General features: G+C 44.4%; 1 protein-coding gene across 1 annotated transcript in view; it reads right to left on the bottom strand.

Moving 5' to 3' along the window:
- Window positions 1-305: 305 nt before the first annotated feature.
- Window positions 306-21,252, bottom strand: part of ITPKB (inositol-trisphosphate 3-kinase B) — an 86,601-nt gene continuing 65,654 nt past the window's right edge. Inside the window, exons 3-8 of the mRNA XM_083732268.1 lie at window positions 16,037-16,136; window positions 14,938-15,151; window positions 11,144-11,348; window positions 9,177-9,278; window positions 3,766-3,837; window positions 306-2,651 (exon numbers count right to left, since the gene is read on the bottom strand). Of these exons, the coding sequence (XP_083588394.1) occupies window positions 2,436-2,651; window positions 3,766-3,837; window positions 9,177-9,278; window positions 11,144-11,348; window positions 14,938-15,151; window positions 16,037-16,136 (909 nt within the window). The 3' untranslated portion in view covers window positions 306-2,435. The remainder of the gene's footprint in view (window positions 2,652-3,765; window positions 3,838-9,176; window positions 9,279-11,143; window positions 11,349-14,937; window positions 15,152-16,036; window positions 16,137-21,252) is intronic.

The following is a 21,252-nucleotide window of genomic DNA, read 5'->3' as shown; positions in this document are numbered from 1 at the left end:
CCCTCAAGTGACAATAATGTGCCTTGCTAAGAGCTACATCCATTGCTATGCCCACTTTTGAATCTGGAATGTGTCCCCTACATTGTGGAAAGTTGCCCAAAACAAAGGTTCTCCCCCCCCCTGTCTCGAGAGGTTATGGCTTTAACTCGTCTTGCACAGCCAAAACACTAGTCCTGGTTTCTTTGTGAAGCTTCCACCTGCCACATTTTTCAGGATCAGATCTCCTCATGCCAACTGGTTCCATTTAACTCAGTCTCTCTGGCTCTTGGATAACCTCAGGACAATGACAGAGAATCACAACAGCAGCCATTTTGTATGCCTTTATTTTGAGTTATTTGACTTACAGGCACTGTGCATAGGTGGAGTTTTATAACTCGGCAAGTTCTTCGTGTCATCGCTAATCCGGGAGAAATATGTGTTGGGAGAACTACCTCACAGCAAGAGTTCCAGTCTCCAGGGGGTCCTTAAGAGACATCTGGAGAAACAATTCACTTCTTTGAAAGCCACAAAGCAAGGAATCTTGTTTTACAAACAGGCTTAAAAAAATAAAAATGTATATATAATAGAAGCAATTTAAAAGCTAAATACAAGTTTAAAAATGGTATAAACTTACACTGCTTCAAGGACTCGCTCCCTGCCCTCCACAGACATGGAAAAAAATATGTTTTGAAAACTTAGCATTATTATTTAAAAGATTCCATGCATTAAGACTTAGTGTTCTAGGCAACTAAAAAAAGGAATAGCAATAAATAGAACTTTTTAAAAAAACAAACCACTTTTCCATGACACTAATGGAACAGAAAGTAGTCCATAAGGCACTTCCACACAGGCTATTATTAAACAGCAAAGGAAACCTGAAGGGGGAAAGCAGCCAAACAAAGCAACTATTTACAACAGCACTGAAGGTTGACAGATAGGGGCCTAATGAGATACAAATGAAGGAATCCCTCGAGGAGTTTGCATCCTTGAAAAGGGAGCCAAGGGGCATCATCCCATCCTGCAAAACACACACACTTGTTGCAGCATTAGAACCAACTCGAGATAAGAAACTGCAGCCAGCGCATTGCAAGGGCAAACAGGGTTGCCACATGACTACTGGGAAGAGTGGAAGCAACGGGTTCTGGAAGCATCTGGGATGCATCGTGAACATGGAAAGGTTTAAGGATTTGTCGGTATTGACACCATCCAGAAAAAAACAACTCTGGGAAGTCTGTGACCTCTACTGAACAGTCCCCCTTCTCAAGGTTTCTGCAGCACTCGTGAATTCCTAGAGAGGGAAAAAGCAAATGTACTGTCCTCACCTCCTGACATCAGTAAATGCCGCCCTTTGAGATGTGAGTACTGGAATGTTTTGCAAGAGCACACCTGAGACGTTGCTTGCCACTTTAAAAGGGCCTGCAGTGTTAACAAAGAGAAACCTGAACGGCAGGTATAGCCCTTTGCAAGCCAGCCCTTCATCTGACAGGCTACTAGGTCACTCCAAGACAACTAAAGTCTTGGAGCAGGAAAACTGTGGACTCCCATCAGCCCCCAGCCAGCACAGCCAATGTTTGGGGATGATGGGGGTCGCAGTTCAGGAACCCCTGGCGGGGGTTAGAGCCCCTGGCTTAGAGCAAGGGATCAGAACTTTTCTCGCCAGCAGTCCAAACCCAACCACAGTAGACAAAAGGATGCACTATCAAATGTCAGGAGCAGACAGAGCTTTGCTATTCATTCAACTAACTACTCGGCGATTGCGCAGCTGCCGTATGCCAGCAAGAAATTGCTCGAAAATATTGAAAAGTAGACTTGATATTAAATTATTCCAACAAGCTCCTGTATGCTGATTAACTACTCTGAGGTTAGTACATGTTAAAAGGCCACTGTTCAAGAATACCAGTTATATTTCTCCAAGGACGTTCTTGTTAAGTTCTTGATTCCAAAGACTCTGAAACTTCTCAGGAGGAAAGAGCACCGATAATCCCAGCAAACCGCCTTTAAAATCAGCAGCCCAAGTAATGTACTAACTTTGGACACAAGAGGGCAGCAGATAATTACAACTCAGTCTCTCCTTCGCTCTGCAGCTTTGAGCTACCGGTAGATAGAATTTAAGCAAGACTAGGGCACTGTCTTAATTCAACGGAGATGTATGAGAACTGTACAAACCCTTACTGGTTAAACACAGATTGCATAAGAACTACCGAAGGGGGAATTTATGCTATCCTTAACTGCTAAAGACTAAAAAGTCAATATTGGTATGCACTTCCATCGTCCCAAGCTTGGCTTCACGTCCAGCATTTGTTCTGGCATATATATAACTGCATATTTACACCTTAAATAAAAGGAGCTTCTAACTTTTAGAACTGGGAAGGAGAGGGTGGGCAGAAAGTGTCTTGTAGTGCAGTTCAGAAAGTCAGTTTGAGGGGCTGGCTTCTGAGTAGTGGCAGAGCTGGACTTTAATGCAGGTCTTCACTCTGAGACAACTCCATTAGGATCTCGATGAGGTTCTCCAGCCCCCAAAGGTAGCCGTCCTCCCGATTCCCTTCTATCCAGGGCACGTTGTGCTGCAGGACCTCTCCCTCTGGCAGTGGGGTGGTTTTCCCAAAGTCAATCATCCAGACTTTGGCCTGTTCTTTCTTGTCGTGGATGAAGAGGAGGGAACTCCCAATTACCTGCGACAGGAAAAAATAAAAAGGGGATTATCACACAGGATTCGAAGGCACGTGGTCAGCATTCGCCCAATACTAATTGCTCCCTTCCTTAACCACTTTCTGAACTCCCTGCCTGTCTCGCAGCAAAACTGGCTGGTGAAAGACCTCCCATCTTTGTCAACTTGCGCTGGTCCCTCTCCGGTCCTTATGTGGTTTGCTTCCGAGGCGGCAATGGGGCGCTTGATGCAGCGCCACCTCTTCTGTTTCTGCCACCTGAGGCAGCTGCCTCGCCCTGCTTCATGGCTGGGCCGGCTTTGGTCTAAAGGCAGAACTAGGCATTCTACGGTGTTGGGCCTGCTGTGTCTATAGCACTCTTGAGGTTATATGAAAACAAGGCTGCTAGCTCTCAAGGTCACGGGGAAGTTAAAACATGCAATTTGAGAGGAGTAGAAACTCTCTTTGCCAATTAAAAAAAAAAAAAAAGCAGTTGTTGAATATCCGCTCTCCCAAGTCACAAACCCAGTTAAAAATTCAATTCCAAGCAGCAGTTTTAGGAGAGTTAAATAAGTTCTGCCACCCAGTGCCAGCCTAAAACTGAAAGGCCTGAATTTCCAGGGATAAGAAGCTCCCCGAATCTCCTCTCTTTCTTTCCTTAGTCAAAGAGGCAACCCTGTCACTTCACACATTTATTCAGACTTTCAGGACCAAATGAGACACGGGACTTTTCATCACATAAATGGCAGCCGGGGTGGGGGGACAAGTCAGATTGGGAATATAATGGGGGGTGGGGTGGGAGGGGGTTTCCTCCCTTCAGTGCCAGCCCTGATCAAAATCAGGGGCCCTGCACTTGCTATTCACACTGGGAGCATTCTACTTAGTGTGAATACCAGGGGGTTGGGTAGGAGTGGTTCTGATCAGGGCTGCAGTATGTTCCCCCTGCACTATGGTCCCCATGTAGTTTGCCACCCCACCCCCCATGAACATCAAATTATTGAATATCAAATAGTGATGCAATTCCAAAGCTTGTGGAAAGATTCTAGCCTGCTAACTTGTTTAGGTAAACCAAACTTTGCTTTGACCAGAGTTCTAACCTTTTTTAAAAAAAGAGATCATAGAAAGGCGGTTTAGTTTTTACCTCGTGGCCCCTGAAGAATGGTGACAATTCCAAGGTATCACGGATTCCCTTCAACCGGTTAAGGTAGCCGTTCTGTAGTGGCAAGAACAGAACATTTTTAAGAGCTTTGAAAATACTTCTGAAGCACCCAGTCTCTGAGCGTTGACCTTGCTTAGCAAGAGGCTGCAAATTCCTCACATAGTTTGAACGGAAGGAGTTGCAATTTGTTTTGCACACACAGACACACACACACCCTCTGCCTGTAAGCCAAATAACCGCTCCTGTATCAGGACTGCAAGCTGGGTGAGCTGCACTTCCAAGCAGCCAGCACAGACTTCCCAGCACTTTACTGTTATTCTAAAGCAGCAATGCTGCAGCAAGCAAAGGCTCTAGCAGCTCAGTCAGCTGCTTGTGGCTGGAAAGCCAAACAGGAAGTTTGTGACTGTTGCCATGGAAACAAAGGGGCAGTCCATTCTCCTTATTGAGCACAGGATGTGAGCTCAGTGTGTGTCATATGACCTGTACAGGATGTACATGGGTGGAGTTTGGAGTTTCTCTCTGTTTGTTGAAGAGAGCAGACATCTTTTACTGTAGGGCTGCTAAAGACAGGAATAAAAGAATGTAGTTACATTTCTGTCTGTGTCTGATTCCCCTCCCTGGGGATATGCAGGGAGGAGGAGAAGCAGGAGAAGCAGTTGGTGTGTTTTTCTCACAGCCTGAGGAAAATCGCCGGAACGGACCTCGTGTGTTTTTTCCTGCCGGGAGTCGCCGGAGGGAGGTCAAAGGAATTCAGCCGGTGCCTGTATAGATAGGCACATACCTCTGACCGGGCTAGAATTCCAACATTTACACCGCTGCCAGTTTTGCCCCTGTTCCTTTGCCCTTCTCAGTAACTGGCTGAATAAGAGCAGCTGGGGCCCAGAAATGGAAACAAGAAGAATTACCGACGAAAGGAGAATGGCAGATGAAATTAATGGACTATGCAGAATTAGATAAGATGACAGGAAGGATTCGAAACCTGCGGAACCAGAGATTCTCAGAGGACCTGAATAAATATATGAATTATTTGAAAAGCAATTGTAATCAACAGATTACACTAGTAGGATTACAAGACATTTTGTAAGGAGGAATATATGAAATATTGCAAGGAAGATTATGAAGAGAGTTATTAGTTAAGATAATGAAAAGTAATAGTGAAATTAAGAAATGTAAATTAAGTGGAAAAGACTGGAAAATTTTCAGATGTGATTGATGGAAGTCAAATTGTATAAGATATGAAATTGTGTTAAATTGTTGAAAATGATGTTAAAATTATATCTATATATCTATATGAGCAGCTGGGTGGGGAGGTGAAAAGATTTCAAGGCTGTAGCAGTAAAAAAAGAAAAAAGTAAAGTAAAACACAAGCAGGGTCCAGAACCAGCAAAATGACATGCTATCATGAAATACAGCACTGGTGTTCAGCTACTGGGTCCCGGCCTGATCTGAGATGGGCCACAACAGCAGCACTGCCACCTTACCAACACATGCTTAAATATTAAGAGAGTCTCCAAATGCTTGTTTTGCATTGAAGGTGGGTCCTGGGTCTGCAAACAGTGGAATACTACTGTGCTTCAGCATATACACGTGCACCCTCTTTTGGAAGTGGCTGAGGCTACAGGGCAGGATTAAAGAGGCAAGCAGGAGGGCAGGCAGACCCAGACACTACCCTGCACCTTCCCACAAATGTGGCAATCTCTCCTGCCTGCGTTACAGGTTGGTCACCCAAGACTGAAGACCAGGGGGCTCTCCAGATGTTCCTTTTCTCTGACCACTGGCCACGCCGGCTGGGGCTGATGGGAGCAACTAGCTGGTGTGCCACAGGTTCCCCCAAGCACGACGTAAGGAGTCACGGTCACAAGAACCATTTCACTTTTAATTTTTTTTCAGACCTTTCTGGACTGCAAGCAAAATGATTCACATAGCAGAACGGCTCGGCAGTGAGCAACGTAGCAGCTTTCTTCATTGGCTCCAGAAGAAGCCCCCATTAACTACCATCCATTGTAAACTATCTCTGCAAACCTGCTATGGGTAAAGAGCCAGGTTCAGAGATGCTCGTCTGAGACTGTACGTGGTGGGATCTAAAATTGAGCTCACTTGCCCAATTGGGTGGTTTGCAGAGGAAATGCAAAGATGCATTCATTCTCATCTAATAGGAGGTTGAGAGAGAGAGGTGGAGCTGTACATCACCTGCATACTGAAGGCACTTAGTTCAAACCTTCATACAACTTTTCCCACTGGTTTCATGTAGCTGTTAAAATCAGAACAAGATGAGACACTCCAAAGGCTAATCAAAAGTCCTCTGGCTCCACTTTCTGGGTCTCTCCCTTCAGAAAGGACTGGCACCACCATTATCCTGGACTTTCCTGGTCCGTTCCTGGCATGACAACCCAGACGGACACGATACTCAACAATACTGAAATCTACTGACGAGATCAAAGGAAGCCAACAGGGTTCCTGCCACTTCCCAGCCGTTGGCTTCCAGGAAATACAGTGGTGCCCCACAAGACGAATGCCTCGCTAAACGAAAAACCCGCAAGACGAAAGGGTTTTCCGATTTTTTAGCGGCTTCGCAAGACGAATTTCCCTATGGGCTTGCTTCGCAAGACGAAAGCCCATAGGGAAATCTCCGGGGACAGCGGGGAAGCGCAGCGCGCCTTCTCCTCTGTTCCTGGACCTGTCCTAAGGCTTGCGGTGGGAGGTCCGGGAACAGAGGACAAGGCGCGAAGGGCTTCTCCTCTGTTCCCGGGGCTTGCGGTGGGAGGAGGGTTTTTCCTCCCCACCGCCAACATTCAGAACAGCATTCTGAATGTTGGCGGTGGGGAGGAAAGCCCTCCTCCCACCGCAAGCCTTCAGGACAGGTCCGGGAACAGAGGGGAAGGTGCGCAGCGCTTCTCCTCTGTTCCCGGGGCTTGCGGTGGGAGGAAGGTTTTTCCTCCCCACCGCCAACATTCAGAACAGCATTCTGAATGTTGGCGGTGGGGAGGAAAGCCCTCCTCCCACCGCAAGCCTTCAGGACAGGTCCGGGAACAGAGGGGAAGGTGCGCAGCGCTTCTCCTCTGTTCCCGGGGCTTGCGGTGGGAGGAAGGTTTTTCCTCCCCACCGCCAACATTCAGAACAGCATTCTGAATCCTGGAGCAATTCAGAACAGCATTCTGAATGTTGGCGGTGGGGAGGAAAGCCCTCCTCCCCCCAGCCTTCAGAAGAGTTCCCGCCTAGGCTGCGGATAGCAGCCTGCTGCCCCGCGCGAGGGGCGCTCTTAAGCAGAGCGCCCCTCGCGCGGGGCAGACATTCGCCGCTTGGGGAGCCCTGCAGGGGAAGTCTTGCAGGGCTCCCCAAGCTGCGAATGTCTGCCCCTCGCGCGGGGCAGCAGGCTGCTATCCGCAGCTTGGAGAGCCCTCTGGACCTCTTCTGAAGGCGGGTGGGGGGCAAAAGTCTTTGTCCCCCCTGCCTGCCTTCCCGGGGGATTTTAAAATGCTGGCGGGCGGCAGCGCTGCCGCCCGCCAGCATTTTAAGATCGCCCCGGACAGCGGAGAAGTCCTCCGCTGTCCCAGGGTTTTTAAAATGCTGGCGGGCGGCAGCGAAGGCTTCGCTGCCGCCCGCCAGCATTTTAAAATCGCCCCAGGACAGCGGAGAAGTCTCCGCTGTCCCGGGAAGGGGGGGGGAAGCAAAGACTTTCGCCCCCCCCCGTCGGCCTTCAGAAGAGGTCGGGGGACAGACTGTCCCCAAACCTGGTCTGAAGGCGGTTTCCATAGGAACGCATTGATTGATTTTCAGTGCATTCCTATGGGAAACCGTGCTTCGCAAGACGAAAAACTCGCAAGACGAAAAGACTTGCGGAACGAATTAATTTCGTCTTGCGAGGCACCACTGTAAAGAGGTGGGGAGCTTCAGCGCAGTTTCCAGGTATACAAAACCCTGCAGTTTACTTGGAAGGGTTGCCATTTTCCTCAAATCGCAAGATGAACCCACCTTTCCCCCTCCCTCAGCAACGGCATTGCTCCAGGATTCAGTAATGGTGCAGGGTTGCTCACTGCAAGCTAAAAGGCCTCATCCTGCATGTATTTGTGATCTTTTCAGTTTGCAGAGGGTACTTGCATTTCATTTGTAACTAGAAATTTATGAGCAATCCCATGTGGCCTAAAATTATGTGAGATGGATACACCTATCAATCTTTCCTCGTCCCCTGACAGGCTTCTCTAAACAGTTCGCTTGCACCTTCAAGCTCCAGCCACCACCAAGGAGGAAGATTTGTCAAATGTTACAGCAGGTGCACACCTCTGGACCAAAAAGCAGTAGGTAGATCGAGGGAGAGCAGCAGGATTGTAGTTTCCTTGTCTCTCGTAGTGAAATAGAAGAGGTTTTGTAACCATGTTTGAACATTGGAGCTCTCTCCATTATGCCTTGAAGGAAATATGCCTTCAGCTGTCAGGAAAGCCACTAAGAATGGGTCACTACCAGGGCTGGATTTAGGTTTGATGAGGCCCTAAGCTACTGAAGGTAACGGGGCCCTTTATATGTCCAGCTGTCCTTTGTCAACAACAAATTCTTGCTGTTTTTTGTGTTGAATATATGATAATTTATGGACCTAATAGGTATCCAAAGCCATTTGCACATAACAAAATATGTATTTTATCAAAATAATTGTTAACTCAAATAGAATTAATAAAAAGTATATTAATAGTGAAATACAATTAAGAAGAAGTATATTAATAGTGAAATAATTGCACAGCACAACACAAAACAAAACACTGTTGCTGTATGTAGATTTTATTTGATTTGTTTTTTATCTTATATTTTGGAAATATACATCCAGGTTTTTTCCCCTTTAATTTTTTGGGGGCCCCCAAGAGAGTGGGTCCCTAGTTTGCTTAGCTGATACATAAATCTGGCAATGGTCACTACCACACTCATAGACCCACTTGTGCTGCCAACCAGGCACCATAAACTTCCAACTTTCTGTTTAAACTTTGTGTGTATGTGAGAGTGCGAGAGACAGACAGACAGACAGACAGACAGACAGAGAGAAGGACAACAGTTCTTGCTTGTTTCCCCTGACATGACCCACAGCCAGTCCAGGACTCTTTCCTTCATCAAGGTGCTTAGTAAAGAAGATGACACTGTCAAGGGTGTAGGCCTGATAGGTGGGCCTCATTAAAAAAAACCTTTCTACTTCCCTAACATTCAAGGAATCCCATTTTCAGTGTTCCATTACAGACAGGATTTGGACGAGCTTAACCAAGAATCTGAACTAGTTAAGATATTGCGCATCTTCTGGATGCATAACATAAACTGCCGAGGAAAGAGAGCAGGTTTCACATTAGCATGTAGCTGTGGATATTAAAGAAACCTGGGGTATTAAACTAATAAGGAAACCAGCTGCAGTGACTCACCAGAACGTTACGATTTCCTTTCGTAAATTCTCTGAAGGCCTCCATGACTTGTTCCTTTGTCTTGGTCTTCTTGAAATCCCTGTTCACGGTGCCATCTTCCTTCTGCAAAAAGCAATGACGAAATCCAAGGCTATTACTCAGAAGAACGCATTTGTGTCAACAGACAGCTTTGCCGTTCATTAAACAGGATGCGGAATAACCTACAACAGGGCAAAGGTACAAGATGGCCATCGTTTAAATAACAGCCATGGGGTGGGGGTTGAATGACTTGCAGACTGTCCAGAGAAGACTTGAGAATGGTTTTATTTGGGGGGGGGTTAGGGGTATTTGCAGCTTTTGAACACAATACAATATTCTTTCTTCAGCCGTGGAAATTACAGGAAGGGATCTGCATTGCCAAGTCCAGCCCTTTGTCCCACATGCCAACATGTGAAATGGTTTGCAAGTATAAACCTCTGTGCTATACAGAGGCTGATGATCAATTCATCTCAGGCATGAACCTTTCCCAGCACTACTAACCAAACTCCTTGAAATCCACAGGGTTTGCAAACACCTCTAAACATATAAATTAGCCCACATCTTTAAGTATTCTGCAATGAGGAGACTACGGTAATTCAAAGCAAAATGGACTACCTTCAAAGGTTTCTAAGCAGAGGTTGGAATCTTTAGCTGTGATTTCTGCATTGCAGAGGTTTGGACTAATGTCCCTTGGGGACCTTTCCCAACCCTACGATTCTATAAGCCAGCACAATTCAAGTACTAATTTGAGCAAATCCGTGTGGTTTGTTTAGATCCAGATGGAATGAAGACACAGCACCCTTTTGCACCCATGGTTCTCATTTCAGCACATGTTCAAAACCTGACTTCCATGAATGCACACTGTAGTGCCAGGGGACAATTTAACAATATCTTTTATAAAAAACCAACAACAACAACTTGTGCAGTGTGGAATCAGACAGCTATTTGCTGCTTTGTGGCTGCTTTAAGACTTCCTGTCTGGCAGCCTGGCTGTGTTGAGAGCTGGTATCTGAAGCCTCCAGCCACGGACTCAGCTGAAAGTCGCAAAAGGGTGCTATGTTTTCATTCCAATTAATTTCTCCTGCTTCCCCAGATATCCAAGCAGCTGTGAGAGTGTGGTAAGGCCTGCGGCCTCCAGCCATGGGGTGAGCCATGCACCACCAAGCTCCCATAACTGCTCGGATATCCGGAGAATGCTGTAGGGCTAGAGGCTACAAGAAAACCGAGCCTCAAAACAGAACTAGCCACTTGCATCCAAACAGAACTTCTTAAGGCTTTTTCTTTTCTTTTTTCTTTTTTTCAGCTGGCACACAACCTTCTGCTTCTTCTGTTCACAAGTTTGCTCACTTCCATTGGCAAAGCAACCTGCCTAAAGAATAACTTTGCAACCTTACATAAACCAACGTGGCAAAGCTCCATGCATGCATAATGTTTATATATTGGCTGATAGCAATTAAAATCCCAGGGATGGCAGGCAGCAGGAACTATGGCAAGCGCCTTCTATCTTTGTTCACCTATCTGTATCTACTTATGTTGTTTATACAGAGGGAGGAAAAAGGGTTATGTCTCAATAAAGGGATTACAGGATTTTCATTTTAAATTTAATTTATATACCACTTTATATATTTAAAGTATATCTCTATTCAGTGTACAAAAACCTGACTCACAGCTCTTTCTTCTACAAGAGACCTCCCATGCACTCTCTACAACGCACATTCAAAGACTGCCATTTCAACTTGACGGTGAAAGATCTCGTTTGACCTTGGTGGAACTAGAACTTCATTACAATGCACTCTGCAAAAGTGCTTAAACATCTAGTTTAGCTGCGGGTTCAGTTGCAGTATATCGGGAACTCTATTGACAATGGGAGAACTCCTGACAAGCACCTTTCTCAGGAAATATTCCACCTATTATCTCTGTTATTCACCGGATAGATTCGAAACCCTCACCTTGATTCCTTCAATCCTGAATCCAAGAGTCGCTGTAGAACTTATTGTTTCCCTCCACTGCATGTATCGGGGCTTGGTTACGGCACGCTGGGCGTTCTCCTCCTCAGTCGGAGCCTCCGGATCGACTTCAATCATCTTTTGATACATGTCCTTCCGTAGGCTTGGCTTCTTCCTGGCCTTTGTTAGTTCTTCCTCCAAGTAGGTTCTGCAGAGAGGACACTAAGTGTGACTCTCACAATCTTCGGAAACTTATCTATCACAGCCAACTGTGGGGGGCAAGTTTTCGGCCTCCCTCATATTTTGATCCTCTAGGATTTCCAGAAACCTGAAAACGAGGTCAGAAACCTTCCACGTACTGCTAGTTAATCTCCTACCAAGACACAGTGGTAGAAACTTGCAACTAACCAGGGCAAAACACCCTAAAAAGAGCAATATCTGGAATGGAAATACATGTGTCGATTTGAGCTAAGAACTTAAGAGCAGTCTCTGCCCTGGATCAGGCCAAAGGCTGATCTAGTGCACTGCTCAAACACTTTATATTCTGGAAACCAAACACATGTATTTAACAACATTTATGGAAGGTGCCCATGAATAAAGATCACAGCCTTCTCTTTCAAACAACATGTGGTAAGGCAACCATGAAAGGATAAAATAACTGCATGAGAAGGCCATAAATTATACAGGTGGGTAGTTCTCATGAGCAGTTTGAAATTCAGCATCCTTTCCAGATATAAGGGACACCTGGAATTGTGAATCACTCAGAGGGCATTAATTTGGCAGTATGAATATTGATCACCATCCCCCATTATGATGCTAAAAGTAATGAGTGAGTCACTCTGTGCATCCATTGCCTTCGTCAAATGCCGGGATCCTACCGATTTTTAATTCCATTTGTGATAGGGGGGAAAGGATTCAGAAAAGACACTTTTCCTAAGCATGTCTTCCCCATCTGCCCACTAGAGGTCTCTGCTTTCTATTAGTAACAGCTGCTTGAAATGGCACTAGTCGGGGCACACTTGGGTCAGCAAAATTTATGCCAGTCACCTTGCAGAGCTTCCTCAAGTTACTTTTTTGCTGCCCCAAACAAGCCTAAATGTTAAGTTCCTGACTCCAATAACGTCTGCTGACTTGGTAGAGATAAGGCTGACTACAGATTTGTAGTCAGTAAATTTGGGAGCCAAACGCATATCCAGACTTTAATGCAAATCTGCTCCCAGCCATGAAAGTTACTAAGCACTTTGCAGCAGGTTTTGTGTCTCGGAAGAAGGGGAAGGCCGAACGGTTGCCTGTAGGCCTTCCGAACAAGAGGAGTGTCAGATATAAAACCATATTCCAAATGTTTCATACAAGCCAGAGGCGAGTGTAGTGGGCAAGGCTGGATAAGACCCTAAAATTAGATGTATACATGGGTGCCTCCATGTATATATCTAATTTAAAATTTAAACAACAATAAACCATAAAATAAAATTGCATTTTTTGAAATGAAACAAAACCTGCAATAAGATAGAAAATAATGTGGTGGGGTTTTTTGTATACTTCCACCTTATATTTGAAAAAAACTCCCCTTTTTCTAATTGCAAAGTCTTTGATCAGTTCCTCAAAACTAATCTTACATAACACATCTGCTTCTATACTTAGTAGAGATAAGGCATCCAAACCTGCCTTGTTGCATAGTTGTTCTGATGGGCTTTTTAATATCTGAGAAAACTGAGAAAATGAACACTCAGCTGAGCAATTTGTGAGCATTAATGTTAAAAACCCGGCAACCAATATTTGAAATAAAATTCCAAAGCTGACTCGGTTCTTCTCAGCATTCCACATGCCACACGACAGAGCTTATCCAGTATATATAACGAGAGGCTATATTCCTCTGAATACTAGCCAGAGTTATCACCAACAGGTGTAATCTCCAGTTCCAGATCATCCCCTCTTCCCTCCACAATATACCACGTCACTGAAATTTGGCATAAACTGAAGTAGACCTTAGTCCGTGAAATCTTATGTCATGGATTGGATAGGGAGTCTCTCAATCTAATCCTGGGGACTCTCCTAGGCCCTCCCTGTCCCCAGGTCACATCCCTCATTGACACTATGCTCTCAACTGCTAGACTCTGTCCTTGACCAGTAATACTGCCTCATATTTGTCTGAATGGAGAATTGTGTGCATGTGAAGGCAGCCCTGTATAGGGAAGTTTTTAATGTTTGATGTTTTATTATGTTTTTATATTTGTTCGAAGCCGTCCAAAGTGGCTGGGGCAACCCAGACAGATGGGTGGCGTATTATTATTATTATTGCCTCTGGCATCACGCATTTCCTGCCATAATAATCTTGTCCGATTCTTTGCTGCTGTTTGTATATTGAAAAGGTATCCTTTGTACCATTAATGAAGCATTTTGGCTCCAGTTTGAATTAGTTGGCCAAGGGTTCTCAAAAAGAATTCAAGTTTCTGTACAGTTGCCACCAGTTTTTGAAGTACTCTTGTATAGCAGACCTACAAGTTGCTTCTAGGTCAAACAAACTCCGAGGCAAAAATCTTCCGCTATCTCCTTGAACAAGGATGTACTTTTTTGGGGAAAAAGTACTCGTTAACCCAGCTTAGAATGTTTTTCCATTTGTTCATGCAGTTAATTTGAACTTTGCTTTCCCTCAGCGCAAACAGATTCCAAGCCAAACAGAGCAAACAGCATTTTCCCTCACAACGAGTAAACTCACGATGACACCGGACAGTGAATTTCTTTATCTTGGAAAGGGGGCTGCGAAGAGGGTGGCTCAGTATCTAAATTGCCACTTCAGCTAAAGTTTATCCAGATATGCGGCTCACTGAAGACATTTTCTTCACAGGTAAACATCAAGACTTTCATTTTAATCTCCCACACTTAAATTAATTTATAATAATAATAATAATAATAATAATAATAATAATAATAATAATGATGAGACCCCTTTTGCATTTTGTCATGGTAATGTTCAGGAGGAATTTGAGACTGAATGGCAGAATTATACATTTAAGCTTATGAAAATAACCTGACAGACATGATATAGCCCAGCTTATCAGGAATTCCCACAGCCAACCTGGTTTAAATAACCTCGGGTGAGGACTGCACAGTATACACCCTCTGCTGCAATTTACAGCTTACCCACATAACACTATTCAACTGAAAAGTACGGTCTTCTAAGGACATCTTTATTACTATACTTACTTCTGAGCCAAAAGGCCTATAAGACAGAGCAAGCCCTGCCATTAGGGAAAGTTATTTCATTTATTACTTTTGTATTTTTACTGACAACTAGCAGGAGAGGTACTTGTGGGATTTTCTGCCTCAAATGCCAAAACAATATTGCGGTATCGTGCATTTTGACTTGGTGCGGAGACAGGGTGCCCTAAGCTGATCTGCCCTCAGGCGGCAAAATGCAATGGAACAGCCCTGCCTATATCTGTGCTAAGCTTGGCTTAGTAGTCAGATCTGCACCATTTTTTAGGGAAAACATGAAGTACGTGGGGTTGGTTTCAAAGTGATACAGCAATAAAAAACCAGCCTTTCTTGATACCTGAAATCCATCCACCCAAATGGCTGGGAAAAGGCTTCACCCTCAGAGCCTAGCTCTAAGGCTGTGTGGCTGCCATCTTCCAAGTAAATGCAGTAACAGAAATGTGTGGCATGATGACCTCATGCTCAGCATTTTCCTGCCTCCCGTGGGGGAGCAGAAAGGCATTAGGCACTGCAAGATGATATCATGCTTCTGTTGTTACTGGATAAAGCTGGGGAAGAGGCAGCTACCGAGAAAAACTGACCTGACTCCCATCTTGCAATCCATGACACAGGGAGAGTCAAAGTCAGCCAGGAGATCTTCCATCTGATTGTAACGCTCCCCATCTTTCACTATGTCCCCATGGTAGGCAGGAACATACGGCTTAAGGACATCATTCATCAAGCGGTCCAAGCAGCGCTGTTCAGACTCGCAGTGCTTCTTCAGTATCCTCCCATTAGCTGCAGCTTTGAAGCTACCTGAGAGACAGAACAAAAAGCAAAGGATAACATTGAGTTTTCCACTGGGTACAGAAAAGGTTTCACACAGGTTTCACTTGTTCCCTGCCTCTAACAAAATGGTTAAGTGCAGTGGCGTCAAATAGTATTTCCAGGCACAACGCAGTCATGTTTACTTCAAAAAAGATCCTAGTTAGCAACTCCAGATCATTCAGGGGCACATGCATGTGCACATGTTCAAAAGGGTGAGGTGCTAGAAGATGACCAGATACGCAAGGGAGTGCTAATACATAATGGAAAACTTTCAGGTTATCTTTAGTGTACCCTTAAACATCAGGCTGAAAGGCTAGGCAACTGGAAAGCCTGGAAAACAGCAGGGAAGTCTGGTTCCTAGGTTAAAACTCTAGGTGAATTTCTCCATTCTAAGGCCAACTCAACAATGGAATAAGCCTCCTTGAGGGTTTTCAAGGCAAGGTTGACAACCATCTGCCAGGGATATATAGTCAGGCTATTCTGAATAAGAGAAGAGTGTTGGCCTGGACTGGATCCCAACAGATTTCAAACACTGTTTGTTTCGGAGCAAAGACTTGCTCTGGTGAGGACATCAGAGCATTTTGATGGCAGAAGTTATGTGCCCTTTTTGTGTGGCTCTGACTTTAGCATTCATCCTTGGGCCATCTATTACAGCTGCCATAGATTTCCCGAGGTTTTTACACACCTTAGCATTTGGCTCAAGCCACCCCCATGAAACGACCTAGCGCAAGCACTTATGTTTCAATTTCCAGAAACAATTTGCATTAAGGTAGCTAATTATCTTAATCCACCAAGAGACTTCCGAAACACTTTCTCTTTATCAGGCGGGAGTTTCCCTTTGAGATTACACAGCACAACCTAAATCTTCTGTACCTGCGTGCCCTGCTAGCTGGATCCAGGGATATTTCTTCTTGAAGGACATGACGAAAGGAGACCAGTGCACCATGTTCTTGATCTTCCGCCATGACTTGCTCTAGAAAGGGTGAAAAACAATTCAGTTCACGCAAACTGTAATCCCAGTAATATCTGACCTAGAGACAGTGGTTAAATGTGAAAGGGGAAATACTGCTGAGGAACAAGCTGAGGCAGGACACTAGGTCTATGTTACAATAAGCAGCTATAAGCAGCTAAATAATCCAAGGATTGACCAATCATCTGTTGTGTGCCCCACCGTTGAAGATATGTACAGACGGTCAGCCTTTCAGAAATGTGTTATATACCGTATTTTTTGCTCTATAAGACTCACTTTTTCTCTCCTAAAAAGTAAGGGGAAATGTGTGTGCGTCTTATGGAGTGAATGTAGGCTGCGCAGCTATCCCAGAAGCCAGAACTGCAAGAGGGATCACTGCTTTCGCTGCGCAGCGATCTCTCGTCGTTCTGGCTTCTGAGATTCAGATTTTTTTTTCTTGTTTTCCTCCTCCAAAAACTAGGTGAGTCTTGTGGTCTGGTGCGTCTTATAGAGCGAGAAATACGGTACATACACACTCATTCAACTTCCTGTTCCTGTGTGAATGTACAGAGATGAGAGAGAGAACAGCTTGCTTCAAAAAGAAAAGGACACTGTCCTATTAATACAATAAGGGGGGGGAGGAACACTGAAGAGTGTTCACCTCTTCCTCTTCAGGCAAGAACTGAATTACTATGCACACGCCCTTGAGAAATTCTCTGCCCTTTTGTATTTGACATTTGTTTTTGCCATGTCCCTGAATCCAGGAACCTATTTTTGCTCTCCTGAGAAAGACATCTGCTTTCGCCATTAGTTCTGAGTACACGAATGTCACTTTGACCAGAGGAAGTACTACCCACAATGATAACAATTTCACCTTTGATTGTGTCTCTCATGTGTGCACATGAGCCCAATTTGGGGTACGGCAGGGTGGGGGCAGAATAGGGCTATGCGCTGCATGAAGAAGTACTTTCTTTTATCTGCCTCAAATCTTTCAATATCACCTTCATTGGATGTCCACAAGTTCGAATGCTATTGGACAGGGAGAAAAAGCATTTCCTTGGTAACAGAAAACAGGAATAAAATAAAATAAAGTTTTAAATTATACTCCTGTGATTGGGGGTGACGACTATCAGATAGACAATGAAAGAGACATATAGTTCAAACTTGGAAGGATAAAATATACCCACCATTCATTTCTCAAGAGGCTGAACATCTTACTGCCCTTGCTACATTTGAACATATATCTTGTAATCATCAATCAATCTCTTCTAGATATCTATTTGGACATATGGACTCTGCATGTTTGAATTAGGATTGATGGATTATTCTTACTGTTAGTGTGAGCTGACGTCGTTTCTTTCTTTTTTCTTTCTGTTATATTTGCAACAAAACATATATTTAAAAAGAAACTAGACAGTCTTCATATTAACAAAAGTTGCAATTAATTTTAGGTGGTGTGTAACGGTTCTTGCAACCATAAAAGGTGCATACCCAAGATATTTTTAACTGATTAGCTTTTTCTGTCCTAATTTTAGCAAGATGAAGAGTAAAAGGGCAGATTTCTCCCCCCCCCCAAAAAAACCCACCTCTTTTAAACAGAGATGTTGAGTTAAAGGTTACAAGTATGAAATCATGGGATGGTAATAACTGGAAATTAAGATTGCAATCCTATACTGTACAGACTTATCTGGTGTAAAGCTTGCTTCAGGGGAGTCTCCTCTTATGGGCAAAGTGGAATGTAGCCCTGCCATGATTCTGTCCCCCACAAACCCTCCAGAGCCACAGTTCATGACAGTTTCTCCAGTCACTCACAACCATATTTATACATTTTCAGGCCTATGACAGCCCAGCCTAAGCCAATCAAAACCATGCATTCTTCCTGTGGATGTTGCTCTTTTGCCATCTGCATAGTTCATTTGCTTCCTAGCTTGTTGCAGTGTGAGTGAGAAAGACAGGGGAAGAAACTCAATTTTATCTCCTTTTTTTTGCCACATTGCAGAGGACAGAGAAGAAGAACTCTCCACAGGTTTCCCTGGTTTTAATTTAATCTCTGGAGCGACTTGCATAGTTCAATCCTATTAATACTTACTTGGAAGTCGGTCCCACAGTTATTCAAAGTTTTTTTTAAAAAACCAACCAACTACGTAGGGTCAGGTACCAAGTTAGCAAAGTTTACAGAAGGAAAGTTTTCCATCCCCTCTCCTCCTGCCACAACCACCTGTGCCCCTGGAAAAGCTTCTCCCTGGAGTCACGAGACTACGCACAACAATTTGGAGTGCTCTTGGCAAAGAAGAGGAGAATCACCCCAAATTTGCCCAGTTTTGGGCAACTGTATCCTTCTCCATCAGCCCACATTATTCAGGAGGGGCTGTTTGGAGCAAAGGAGGGAGAAGAGGCCAGGCTATTTTTTCCTTCTGTGAGCTTTCTTAAGTGAACTTATTAAGCTTTCTTAAGTGAACCCAAGCCATTTAGACTCAAGGAGCAAACAATCTTGAATCAAAGGGCATTAGCTATGCATGTGCCACAACCTTCCACAGGCCCTTGCAGTCTCCTGGTCCTTGCGCACATGGGACCACCTGAAATGTGCACGTAAACATTTAGGAGTAGCGATGGCAGGACCAGGGGAGATCAGCCTAGCAATGGGGTTCTTTTACAGAACCAAACTGGCAACTTGTCAGCAGCCTCTCCTTTCCCTCTACCAAGTCCAGGTTTAGTCAAAGGTTGCAGCCTTGCCAAATTGCTGTCAAATGTTTCTGAAGGCATCTGCCTAGACCAACATGTCTGTTTCCAAGAAGACTGCCAGGAGAACTGTACTTTGGCTCTTTTGTTCTATGCTGGCAGAGAGCACAGTTGGATTCCCCTTTTGCTTTTTTTTTTTTTGTTTTGTTATTTAGGCAACCCTTTGCTTTGACTGATGTAAAAAAAAAAAAAAAAATCTCAAAGGAGAGTCTCCAAGGGAATTTGGGCTTCACATCAATAAGACTCAACTTGCCCAGCAGAGGAATCCTCCTACGAAAACACAAACATAAGTCACTCAGTCCCAGGATAAAAGTGACTGCCAGAGCAGTAACTGTTCTGGAGCCAAGGTTTTGTTTCCTCGGTGGTTAGCAATCATATAGCAAGAGAAAACCTTGAAGCACTTCAAAGCCAGACTGAAATGAAGCAAAGCTACGTCAAGGATAGTAATAATAATAATAATAATAATAATAATAATTATTATTATTTATTTATACCCCGCCCTCCCCAGCCAAGGGAGCGCCTCAGAGCGGCTTACAAGCAATAATAAAAACAAGATGAATGATTACGACTTAAAAACAAAAATAAAATACAACATTAAAATAATGGAACATTAAAATACACAAACCATCACGGTACGTTTCCTAAACAATATTGTAAGCAGACTCCTAGCAAAACCAGCCCTTCCCCATCGAAGTTAGTAATGCCCCAATGATGAGTTAAGAGTCCTAGTGATACCTATGTTGGGAAACTCTACAAACCATGTGTTAAAAGATGGGGGTGGGGGATGAATGGGATCTTTGTGTGCAGGACACTGAAAAACTCTTTCCCACGGCAGAACTACGTGTGGAAGAGTAACATTTAAGAATTTCTTATCTGTGCGTCGCCCGATTGTGTGTGACATATGCACACCAGAGCTCATTCCCTGGGAACAGCAGCATTGTGCGCACACAATTGGGCAATGCACAGATAAGGAGTCCTTAAATGTTAACATTTCAGCATATGCTGCTGCCACACTGAAGGATTTTTAAGGCAGTGGCCTGCACACAAGAAAGGTCGACTTTTATATAATGGTTGTGATGAGCCAAAAGGGTACACCCATATTATCAAACAGGGCCAGATTCAATGAGTGGCTATCAAGTTTCCTCAAAAGAAAAGACCAGATCTTAATGGATTTTGAACTTAGGGGCTTTCCATCGGGGGATATTATGAACAACAATAGGATGAAACTTTTGCTTCTTCAAGGCTCAGGCTTACATGGCAGTTGACACAGTTCTCTAGCAAGAATAGGGTGTTTTGCTTCACCAACCAACGAATTGTGCTGGGTTTTCTTAAGTCTGAGTTCTTACGGGCTGCCTCCAGGGGAAGAATTCAGTGCCATGCTTTTCTGATTGTTGCATCCGTGTAAGGCATTTCAGCTTGTCAGACAGAACAATCCCCCTTCTCCTCTACCTGTGCACTCTTCTGGGGGGTTCTGGGAATTTTCCTGACACCCCGAACCAATTTCGGGGGCATGGGGAGGGAGGGAGGGGGAAGGAGATAAAGCATTTTGTACAGGCTTGCACCGATGTGACTCATTAGTTGAATCCTGCCCTGGGCATTTTTTGCAGGTGCATTCTGCAACATGTCATTGATGCAATAATAGTGCATTAGTAGTGTATTTATACTGGACTATCCACACACAATTCTGCTTTATTAGTTGTTCTGCAACACTTCGCCAATTATTGCTGTCTGGAGGGGTGCTCTTGTATCGTAATTCAACAAAAGCAGGGCAGATGACCCCTCCCCCCATGGAACGTCTGTGGCATAAAAAAAGCATGCAGGATTTCAGCAGGACAGCATGGGGCACACACTCTGACTGGAAATGGTTGCATGTCCACCACAGGTGCAAAACACTGTCGAATACAGGGCCATGTGCAGCTACCCCAATACCATCATAATTGCAAATGATCATGAATGCACATTAAAAAAGGTACCTGGAGGGAGCCTCTAGGTCAGCCTTTCATACAGCCCTCCATCACGAAGCTGTTGGGCTACTGCGGCTTCATGCAGAATTCATCTATCGCATCCCTATAAAAGGGAACTGTGCATTTCAACCAAATCAATACAACAAGATTGTGAACTAAAACACACGTTTGCTATCCCTGTGTGTTCCTCATTCATAAACAAGGAAGCTTATGAACTTTCTCCCTTCTGAATTTTTGCTTGGATTTGGGGATTCCAAATTAGCTAGTTTTGTTCCTGGAACAGCTCCAAGGAGTTTATGACTTGCTTCTCTTGTAATGCTATAATCTCCTTATGTTGCGGCTGAGCTTCTCATGTCATCTTCAGCTATGCTGGAAAGCCACAAGGAAGCAATTCTCTATTACAGAGAGGTTAAGTTCATACATAAGGGAGCAGTGTG

This window comes from Podarcis gaigeae (genome assembly GCF_964106915.1).
Source record: "Podarcis gaigeae genome assembly, chromosome: 3".
Lineage (NCBI taxonomy): Eukaryota > Metazoa > Chordata > Lepidosauria > Squamata > Lacertidae > Podarcis > Podarcis gaigeae.
The sequence above is the reverse complement of the archived record's forward strand: the minus strand, read 5'-3'. Positions and strand labels throughout refer to the sequence as shown.